An 11,803-nucleotide genomic window follows, 5' to 3' on the forward strand; every position below is an offset into this window, starting at 1 on the left:
GGAAGTGTTTTTGGACAGTCATGCTGTGAAAAAAAACAGGAACTATTCTGTGAGACAAGGTCTCGTGTTTATATTTTATCTCAGAACACGAACTGAAAACATTTGAATCAAAACCATTTTAGGGTATTTTAAGTATGTTTTAAAAATGATTCATACAATTTGAGAACATATCTCCCAGTTATTTTCCAAGCTGTCTCACCCGAAGCGGCATTTCCTGTGGCCACACCCAATGATTAAGCAATCTCCTCATCGTTGCTTTATAAGTGATTCGCCAGACAAAGTTTCTGCCAGACGGGATTTTCATTTTTACAACTGAGACATGAGCGATCTTTCTTCCGCGAACAAAACAGCTCAACACAAAGTTGGTAAGCCTGTGTATAGGTTCCTCTTTGAACGATGAAGCAATTGATTTTAAATTAAATCGTGATAATTCTGATATATATATATATATATATATATATATATATATATATATATATATATATATATATATATATATATATATATATATATATATATATATATGTATATATATATATTTTTTTTTGTTAATGGGAGGTCCTTGGAAGAAGAGCAGTTTACATATCACGACGAGGTGCATGAAATTAATGCTCTTATTGAAGAGGTCAATCATCTTAGAAGAGAATTGAAAAACATTTTTAAAGACTGACACGACGTCTTATCACGGCCTCTGATCTTTTTGCCATCTTGTACCAATGGTAAAAAAAAAAAAACTGAGACATGGACTCACTCTCTTCCGATGAAGATAACAGCTCACTACAAAGTTGGTAAGTTTGTGTATGGTTTCCTCTTTGAACAATGAAGCAATTGATTATAAATTAAATCGTGATAATGCGAAAAAATATATTTTTTCCTGGCAGGTCCTTGGAAGAAGTGGAGTTTACATATCACGATGAGGTGCATCAAATGAATGCTCTTATTGAAGAGGTCAATGATTTTAGAAGAGAATTGAAAAACATTTATAATGACTGGTACGAAGTCTTATCACGGCCTCTGATCTCGAATAAATTAAACCAATGGTGAGACACGTGTGTGTGTGAATATATGTATGTGTGTGTGTGTGTGTGTGTGTGTGTGTGTGTGTGTGTGTGTGTGTGTGTGTGTGTGTGTGTGTGTATGTGTGTATGTGTGTGTGTGTCTCTTTCCCTGTCTGTCTCTCTCTATCTCTCCCTGTCTGTCTCTTTGTATCTCTCTCTGTCTGTCTTTCTACCTACCTCTCTCTGTCTGTCTCTCCATCTATACCCTTGACTTATTATTTTATTTTTTTTCAGCTCGATCACACAACATCAGCTGTTGAAGCAATCTGGTACAACACATGATTTTCTGGAGGTAAATGTTTCTGAATTATTATTTAGTTATTCTTTTATTAATATCACTCTCTCTTTGGAATGTCGTCTTATGTTGGTTGCATCATTAGTTTGGACGCGGTTTTGCCAGTACACTGGAATTCATTTTATTGGCCTTGAAAGGATGACAGGCTGAGTCGGCCTCCTGGTGTGTTAATTCAGTGGTCAACGAGGTTTGAACTTAGAACCAACACCAGGCTTACTCATATTACCATGTAATTATCTTTATAAAACCTAATTATTATCCACTTTTTGTTTCAAAACAGAATATGGTGTCTGAGTTTCAACATCACAAGACATCTGAAGAAGATTGCTGGGAAAGATTATACATTCTCGCAAATGAATATTTAATATTTGCAATTTTGATTAATTATATTTGTTTTGTTTACAATTACTTGATTTTGAATTTCAAAAAAAGGATCAAGACATTAAGGGGGGGTAGGTGCGCTCCCCCAATGACCCATCACCCCCTCATCCCACCCCTCCCCTCCCCATGTGTGTGTGTGTGGGGAAGGGTGGGGGTGGGATGAGGGAGGTGGTGGGTCATTGGGGGGGGCGCACAGGGGGATGAGGGGGGTGGGGCTTGTGTGAGAGGGGCTTGTGTGGGTGGGGTTTATGTGGGCGGGGCTTCGGTGGGGCTTGTGTGGGCGGGGTGTGTGTGGGTGAGGCTTGTGTGGGTGGGGCTTGTGTGGGTGGGACTTGTGTGGGCGGGGCTTGTGTGGGTGGGGTTTGTGTGGGTGGGACTTGTGTGGGTGGAGCTTGTGTGGACAGGGTTTATGTGGGCAGGGTTTATGTGGGTGGAGCTTGTGTGGGCAGGGTTTTGTGGATGAGGCTTATGTGGATGAGGTTTGTGTGGATAAATGGATGGGTGGATGGGTGGATAATTTTTTAATTAAATAAACATGTTGTGTGTGGGGAACTAATTAACTAATCACTAATTATGTGAATATGATGAATATGGGTGGAGCTTGTGTGGAGCTTGTGGGGGGTTTGTGTGTGGTGGGGTTTGTGTGGGGTTTGTGTGGGGTTTGTGTGGGGTGGGGTTTGTGTGGAGCTTGTGTGGGGTGGGGTTTATGTGGGTGCGTTTTGTGTGGGCGGAGTCAAAAAGGGGCGGAGTCAAAAAATTTCAATTTATCTTTGTCTTTTGTAATTCCTGTGAATAAAATGAACCTAAAATCTCTTCCCCTTCCAAATCATATATCTTATAAGTCCAAGGAACCGTATCTATTACATCAACAATTTTAAAAAGTTCGTTCGTCCATCTTTTAATATAACCTTTTTCAAAATGAGATTTCCACCTATATATTCTTACGATATCACCAACTTTGAACTTAGGTTTTCTGACATTAATCTCTTTTTCCTATTTTAATTTTGGAAATGTTTCTGATGGTTTCATATTTGTTGATGTGTGAATCGTGTCATTGTACTTATCCACAATATCCTGAATAAAAGATGACCATTGTTGTGAACCGAATTGTGTGAATTTTTTATATAGTCTCTCTTTTAAGGTACGATTAAAACGTTCAACAACAACTGCCTTCCCTTCATTAAATGTACTGTATAATGTAATACTGTTATTTTTTAGAAAATTCATAAATGTCTTGTTATAAAACTCTCTACCCTCATCAGTCCACAATTTTTTAGGTTTTCTCTTACTTTTATTAAATATCTGTTGAAAGGCTAACATAAGAGTATTACCTGTTTTGTTTTTTAATGGTACAACCCATGCGTATCTACTCCTCAAATCAATAACGGTTAAAGCATACTTGTACCCCTTATCATTATTGAGTTCAATCAAATCAGCAGACCAGATATAATCAACTTCCTTGGAATAAACTTTCCTTCTCTGAAACTTTGTGAATATTGGTTTATGTAATTCATCAGCTAATTGCTCTTCAGTCTTAATGACATCATTAGAGCCGATAAGTTTTTTGAATTTCCAAGTCCAAGTTTCAATTTAGCACTGATCATCTTCTTCACAATGAACCGATCAACTTTTTCTCTCAAGGTTGGATTTTGTATCAGAGACAAATTATACAACATTTCTCTATCAGCTTCATGCTTTTCTTCCAACGTTGTGGTATTCCCATAATCAATATCGTGTCACATGCACACTTCATCAACTCTATTGATGGGTTGACTCCAGGATTTAGGATTGTCTGCCTCATCTAATCTTTTATCCAAATTTGTGCCTGGACCACAGAAAGAATACCCTGGAAGATGTAATTCCCCTGGTATTCCAGTAGTTGTAAATTTACTTCCTGATAAAAATTTTTGTATATCTCCTCCTCGTTTGTGTTTGGAGATAAATTGATTTTTTTTTGAACCACACACCGAACATATACCTTTTTGTATAACCCTGTTATTTTTACTTTTAATATATGAAATATTTTTAGTATTAGTTTTCTTTTTACATTTGAGACAATAACTCATTTATTTATGTGAAAAATTCCTGCAGAGTGCAAAAACCTTTTTAGTTTCCAACATGCACATTTGAATCTTAATTTTTAAAACATAAAGAATCCTTAGAAATGCCTTCACTCTCTCCTCCATTTATTTAAGAAAAAAAATAAAAATGAAAAACTTGAATTAAAATGAATATCTTGTCGATGTCAATATTCTTGCCGAAAGTATTGCAAATAGACTTGTCAATTCTTTGTTTTCCTCCTCGGTGGGTTGAGTTATTTTCTGTAATACCACCAATCTTTTTTTAATCTCACTGGTTTCCATATTTTGATATTTATTTTGTCTCGCTCTTTCCTCCGTCTCCTTCTCCCTCTCCTTCTCTCTCTCCTCCCTCTCCTTCTCTCTCTCCTCCCTCTCCTTCTCTCTCTCCTCCTTCTCTTTCTTCTCCCTCTCCTCCTTCTCTCTCTTCTCCTTTTCCTCCTTCTCTTTCTTCTCCCTCTCCTCCTTCTCTCTCTTCTCCTTTTTCTCCTCTTTCCTCTCTTCTTCAACTCCTTCCTCATCCCTTATTATCCTTGAATCGCTTACACCCCATAGAATATCATACATATATTCATCAGGATTTCTTGTTATTCCTGTATCCAAAATAATTTTTTTTACAACAGCAAAACCAATAAAATTTCTTTTGAATTTCTAAATGAGCCTTACCTTTTCTTAACTTTATAATTTTTTCATTATTTAACATTTTCATTAAATCTAAAGTTGTCGGTTTATCAACATCAGCATAATGCCAATCTTTTATTGAAAATACCTCATTCTTATGTTGTAGAACATATTTATTAAAATACCGAATACCCTTTTCTTGAAGATATGCTTGGACACAGAAATGATAATTTTCTTGAAGCCTTCTTGCTGTCATTTATGTATTAGAAATATATGTCAGAATAATATTATGGCACGAAACACCTCCCCATCTTCCCATAGTTAAATCATTTTGTATTTCCTTACTTATTATATATAATCCTGTTTTTTTCTGTTTTCATGAGATAAACAAGGGCAAAACCATTATTATATTTACCCTTATTAAATTCTTTTATTTGTTGTTTACTAATCGTGGCCCCACAAAACTCATTCTCGATACCAAGTGGATAATATTCTTCCTTACGAGACTGATTTAATTGTTCCAGGTCTTCGAGGTTAATTTTAAATTGCCAATTATACCCTAAATCATTCATATCATACCCCCATTGTTCTATTCTCATACAAATGATACGCCCTTCTTTAAAAAATTTATTTTAATTCGAACTGTGAATTCTGTATGACCTGGAGATAACATCAACACTTCTGTATCTTTGGAATACACGGCCGTTTTATTTAAGGATATATATATATATATATATATATATATATATATATATATATATATATATATATTGTGATAAATCGCTTAATCTCACCAAGTCATTCGCGTCAGTCGGGCTTGGATAATTTTTTAATTTATAAGCATTTTTCATGTTAATATTTTTGGTTATATTATATTTATGTCGTTCAGCCTGTGCCTTTGTGTAATAATTTGATAAATCAATATCCAGTTCTTGAGATACACCAAAGATAGAACCATCTTTACCAACATAAGTCATTTATATTAGATTAAAAATAATATCATAAATTTTTTTATTTTTGTTGAGTTGAAATAACACATATAGACATAATTGACCACAACACTTGGAATTTAATTCTTGGACTTGAAATGTTTGATAAACACCATTCTGTAAGAATTTTATGACTTCAACAGGTGGTGGAAGACCAAAACTATCAAAATAATATTTGTCTTGACTATTAAAAACACAAACCCAATGAGAACCATTCCCATTATTATCTTCTAAGTTCATAATAATATTCTTTGTATGTTTCGGCACATTTGTTAATTCATCTCTCATCCAAATAACCACATTATAAATTTTTAATTTCTTACAATATTTGACAAGTTGTAAATTTGATGTTGTATTCTTTCCAAATTCTTTAAACCACTCATCAATGCTCATTTATTTATTAGAAAGATATAATCCAATAGCTCTTTTCGTTAATTTTACACCTGCTTGTGCTATAGAAGAAAGCATATCTCCAACTAACAATCTCGCTTTATCAGGCAGACCTTCAAGTTTCTCAGCAAAATCTCCAATTACACCACTTCCACTAATTTGTTTTTCCAACTCTTTGTTATGTCTTTCCAATTCTTTTTGAGCCTGGAGTTGAGCCTTCCTTTCGTTGGCAATTTTCACCGCTGTTGAAATACCACCCGTCAATGCTCCAACCACACTTAAACCAGCAAATAAAGGAATTAGAAATTGGAGAAATCCTCCACTCGTCTCTCTTATTGAATATTTTTTCAACATTGGCTTTGTCATTTTAATTTTAAGTGAGCCAGTGTCATTCAAGATTTTAACCTGTTCTCTTGTGAGCAAAACATCAATTCTTACTGCTCCTTTTCTCTGAATTGTATTAACGTTAATCGTACAAGGCTTTTGATTTTGAACAAAAGATGATAGTTTATGAAGATTGATTTGATTAACATATACCCCAGTTGGTACTTTGCCACTCATTTATTTAACAAAAAATTATGTGAGACTAATCATCACACCATTATCTGTATTAATCTGCAATTCTGTTTCTTCCAAAAGCAAAGAATATGTATCAACTTCTTCACTCTCTCCTCTTTCAATGTATAGGGAAGTATCCACTCGATTAGACTTTATAGTTTCCTTTTGAGCGCTCAGGTCAAACGCTTAGATTGTATACAAACTTTTAAATGCTGTCATATCCAAAATAGGTTCTTTATTTTCATTACTTTCACACACCTTTTGGTAAGACTTGTATGCTTCAGCAAAATCATTTTTTTCCCAATTAATTTCCAATCTATCTCGTGGATAAAATTTTCCATCTAGAGAAACGCGAAGTTGTTTCACCTTAGCATTATCACTCAATGCATTATTCTTATCAGTCGCAGTATCACCATCTGGCTTTTTAAAAATGATCCACAGATATCGTGGCTTTCCTTCCAGAACACCCAAATTCCACGTATAAGTAGTTTGGTTGAGTTTAACGTGTTGACATCTTCTTTTGAGGTATGATACACTGAGTGGTTTCTTTGAGTTAAGTCTTCGATTCAACATCTCTTCTGTTTTAAGATTAGGAGTATATTCACTGATATACCAACTCATCTCCTCAATTACAAATTTATTCTGTTCACCAAAAGCACGACCAACACCAAAAAGCAATCTATTTTCATTATCATTCCTTTGTAGTTGAAATCTAATTTTAAGACCATACAGAACTTTATCATGATCACAAAATCCAAATATACCTTTTCTCATCCAAACTCTCTCTTCCTCTTATGTGGTGACTTCAATTGTCATCACGCCAGTTGGCTAGGTGTGGGTACCTCTCTCACCTGCCATGGCACCTCAGCAAAAGCTTTCTGCGACTCATTGGGACTGACTCAATCGGTCAACTTCCCGACCCGGATCTCAACCAATGGTACTCCATCTCTTCTGGATCTGATTTTGACAAATTTCCCTGACAATATCTGCTGCTCTTCCTTCGCTCCAATTGGTTCTTCTGACCACATCCTTGTCAAAGTGGACATCTCTCTGGCTGTTATCAGAGAACCACCTCACCGCCGTCGAGTCTGGCATTTCACTCAAGCCGACTGGCAGGGTCTCCGAGCAGCCATCAAACTTACAGACTGGTCTCCTATCACTACTTTCTCAAACATCAACTCATCCTGGGAATTCTTTCAAAGAAACTTGCTCTCCCTCATGCACAGATTTATCCCCTCTCGTGTTCAGTTGTCTTACCCTTCTTCCCGCCCTTGGTTTACTGAAGCTTGTGGCGAGGCAGTTGTCCTGAAACAACTTGCCTTTGCCTCATGGAAAGCAAACCCAACTAAGGGCAATCTCAGTTCTTTCCACAAAGCTCGGAACAAGTGTGTATCTACCCTCAGGAGAGCCAGAAAACAACATCTTTCTCATCTCAAGTCTGAACTCTCAAACCTCTCTCCCTCCTCAAAATCCTGGTGGCGTTTAATCAAATCTGTTTCTGGTGTATGTTCCCCCTCCATCCCCTCCCTTACCTCAAATGGCCGCACTACTGATTCCACATGTGATAAAGCTGAATGTCTAAACTCGGTGTTTGCAGCTAAATCTTGTGTCCTAAACCCATCACTATCTCTACCCACTTTACCCAGTCGCACCCAACTGTCCCTGGACTCTGTATCCTTTTCTCCTGACAAGGTGGAGAGCTTGCTTTCAAACCTCGAGTCAGATTCTGCAACCGGTCCAGACGGCATCAGCCCACGTGTCCTCAAAGCCTGCTCTTCTGCTCTTGCTCACCCTCTCTCTGTTCTATTCACCCTCTCATTTGCCCAAGGTCATCTGCCATCTGCTTGGAAATCTGCTAACATCACTGCCCTGCATAAAAAGGTGCAAAAACAGATCCCTATAACTACAGACCAATCAGCCTTCTCCCAATCATCAGCAAGGTGATGGAATCCATCATCGCCTCAGATATGAAATCCTTCCTCTTCTCCAATGGCTTGATTTCCAATCATCAATTTGGTTTCAGACCAGGTCACTCTACCCTGGATATGCTGCTTCTGCTCTCCCATCAATGGATGGAGGTCCTCAATGCCAGACAGGAAATCCGAGCCGTATCCCTGGACATATCATGTGCTTTTGACACAGTCTGGCACCCTGTTTGTGTAACGTTTCCCCATATAGCCTTCTGGGCCCTGTTCTTTTTGTGGTTTTCATCAATGATCTCTCCGACTCTCTGGAAAATCCTCTGTATCTCTTTGCTGATGACTTCACCCTCTGCCGTACCATCTGTCATCCCTCAGACCGGCAAGCAGCAACTTCTTCGCTCACTGCAGATCTGGGTAAAATCACAAACTGGTCCAACACGTGGAACATGTCTTTCAATCCGGACAAATCTCACACTCTTACTGTGTCTCTCTGAAAGGACCATTTAGAAAAAACCCCATCCACTTTCTCAACAATCCTCTGGAAGAAGTCATTTGGTTCATGCTTCTTGATCTCACGATCTGCCATGATCCTTCCTGGGAAAGCCACATTTCTAACCTGGCCTCCAAAGCCAGTCGCTGACTGGGAACCCTCCATCGTGCAAAGTCCTTCCTCGGCCCACCTGAGCTCCTGACCACTTACAAAGCTTTCGTCCACAGCCTGATTGAGTACTGCTCTCCAGTCTGGGCTGGTGCTCCTGCCTCCCACTTTCCTCGGTTTCACGCTGTGGAAACCAAGGCATTTCGGATCATTGGTATCTCCTGCGATGAGGCTGAGTCTTTGGGCCTCTCACTCTCTCACCGCAGGCTGGTCGGTGGTCTTTCTGTCTTCCACCATCTCCTCTCCAGCCTCGCCCTCCCCCCCTGCTCGCTCTGCTATTTGTCCACACCACATTTCCGCAGGGCGCTCAAGGTCCGCCAACAACCCCCTTCTGATAAAACTACCAAAATCAAGAATCACTGCTCACTTTCACTCTTTCATTCCTCTTTTTTTTCCCGCCTTTGGAATAAACTCCCTCACTCGATTCAATCTCATTCTTCCCTCCAGGACTTCAAAACAGCTGTTCGCCACCACCTCATCATCCCCCATCCAAATCCTCGATATTTTCTACCCTCGTTAATCCACCCAAACCCACCTCCTTCAAATTCCCTGCTTTCCTTCCTGAAAGTCCATAATGTCCATCTTGTATTCTCCATGTTCCCTGGCCCATCCCTCTCCCTTGCACAGATCTCCTAATGTCTCTGTTCCCCACTGTTTTGTCCTTTCCACTCCTACCCCTCTTGTCTCATGCCCTCTTGCTGTGCGTTGTGTGTTAGCTCTTATATGAGCCTCGACAAGGTATACAAAAAAAGGTATCTTGTACAAGGTTAGGTGTCGTGGATGAGGTAGAAGGTATAGTGTATTTAAGTAAGGCAACCGACTTGGGGATCCACCCGAGAACTGAACATCAGGGTACGGTTCACGCAGTGTACATTTCTCATGTAAGATGTTGTTTCCCCATGTAAAATCACCAAAAGAATCATATTTGGACCCACAATACCCGTGGGATGTTTTTTGAATCGTTTGGGATGTTACAACACAAAAAAGAGAGGATTCGCGCAGACCTTGAGAAGAGCTTTCAAATCATCACCTAAGGGTGGCCAGTGGCCACCTACTAAGACATGTCGCAGTTTGTTTTAAACTTGTGATTTCCCTTCCTTGTTCGTGCAGCGAGGAAGAGAACACTCGGAGTGACATGCTTGAAGAACCCGCACCAGATCGGAGCACTCACATCACATTCTCGAACCTCGAGCACGACGCGCGTTCCCTCCTTGAGAGCTCACGCTTCAGGCCACCCCGGCGGTGAAGGAACAAGAAAAATGAGGTCATATGAAGTAACCTCGGAACGGTAGCAATCTATTGTGGGATAAAGGATGGGGGGAGTTGGGGGAGAGCGAGTCTGGTGGTTCTCGGGATGCGCTCGCGCACCATCCATCTCCCTCATCGGCGGCTCTCTCCGAGAGCGCGGATAATGCACGTGCATCTTTCTTTGTAACAGGCAATTTTCCCTCGAATAAAACAATGATCTCGCTCAGGCTCTGCACATCATTCTCCAGAGACAGGATGGCGAGAGAAATGTCAGTTTTTTTGTTTTTTTGCCCCTACTCCCCCCATTACCCCAACCACCCTTACGTCCCAACCACTCCGGTGAAGCCCCTGTGCGTTAGTATTTGGGTTAACTCAATGAACAAGTTGAATATGGAGTTAACAAGCTCAAATGAGCTAAGATCCTCGTCCTGTTAATGATGACGTCATAAAAACGAATATGACGTCATTGTGATGTATCAGGTTTGCGATCAATTATCTGTGCTCATGCCCGACTTGATTCCCACAAACAAAATTCATACAGCTTGCCTAGTTTCGGAGATAATGGCATAGGCGATTTCCATTAGCGGCGATATTATGACGTCAACTTTTTTTCTTGGAAGAATTTCCAAAATCGGAGATGGTTACTGTCTGCGCGTGGGCTTTCTGCATATACATGACAAGTTTCACGAAGATCCAATGAAAACTCTGGGTTGTGAAACAAAAAATGTCAAAAAATAGGAATAATGTCATAAAAAATTGATATGTCGTCATAGTGATGTATCATATGTGCGGTAATTCATCTCTGCGAATGCCCTGTTCGATTCCCGCAAACAGAATTCAAAAAGCTTGCCTAGTTTCAGAGATAATTTTTTCGGCGATTTCCATTAGAGGAGATATTTTGCCGTCATAACTTTTTTTCTTGGAGGAATTTTCAAAATCGGAGATGGTTACTGTCTGTGCAGGGTATTTTTACATATATATGCCAAGTTTCAGGAAGTTTTGATGAAAACTGTAGGCTGTGAAACAAAAAAGTCCACAAGAACAACAACGTGAGTAAGACAGAGATCCTCCACGAGGATCTAAAAAGCTGATTATAAAATCTAAACTATCGAATGGAGATACTTGTGCATTGTATTACGAAGACCATGATGGGGTTTCTCACTGGGCAACATCTGCTGAACCAAACCAGGTCATTCCATCGCAGGTAGGACGGAGATAGTGCCTACACACTCTACGTCATTGCTCCCAAATCTGATCAGATCTCAGTGATTGGGTGGAGCCAAGCCCACTTCGTACTTTGATCCGAGACTTCCATGGAAGATCGACCCCATGAAGTCCGACTATAGTATAATTACAGAAAGGATGGCAGCTCAGACAGATCTGAGGTTTTATTCCGCCTCCTTGAGGGTCGAATCAGAATGAACTGGAAGGGCATAGCACTCGGTAGAGCCGCATACCCCCACCACGTAATGCCTGATCCACGACAACATATCGGGTCCATTACATTTTTGAAATATCAAGCTATACAGCACTATGTCGTATTTGGCTCTATGTCTCAATGGTGAAGAACCACTTTAAAAATTAAAAAATTCTCGTATCTATATC

At 39.4% G+C, this 11,803-nt stretch overlaps 1 protein-coding gene and 1 long non-coding RNA gene across 2 annotated transcripts in view; both read left to right on the top strand.

The window, feature by feature from the left end:
• The window catches only part of LOC147024059 (iroquois-class homeodomain protein irx-1-A-like), a 103,734-nt gene extending 93,318 nt beyond the window's left edge, over positions 1-10,416 (top strand). The window contains exon 4 of the mRNA XM_085890232.1: positions 10,061-10,416. Within this exon, the coding sequence (XP_085746358.1) occupies positions 10,061-10,196 (136 nt within the window). The 3' untranslated portion in view covers positions 10,197-10,416. The remainder of the gene's footprint in view (positions 1-10,060) is intronic.
• On the top strand, positions 561-1,912 carry LOC147024061 (uncharacterized). Its single transcript, XR_015059767.1, has 4 exons — positions 561-788; positions 882-1,040; positions 1,293-1,350; positions 1,634-1,912. It is a non-coding gene; the product is annotated as an uncharacterized LOC147024061 (long non-coding RNA).
• Positions 10,417-11,803: the final 1,387 nt, after the last annotated feature.

This window comes from Eptatretus burgeri, chromosome 7 (genome assembly GCF_056783735.1).
Source record: "Eptatretus burgeri isolate ZD-2024b chromosome 7, Ebu_testis_v1, whole genome shotgun sequence".
Lineage (NCBI taxonomy): Eukaryota > Metazoa > Chordata > Myxini > Myxiniformes > Myxinidae > Eptatretus > Eptatretus burgeri.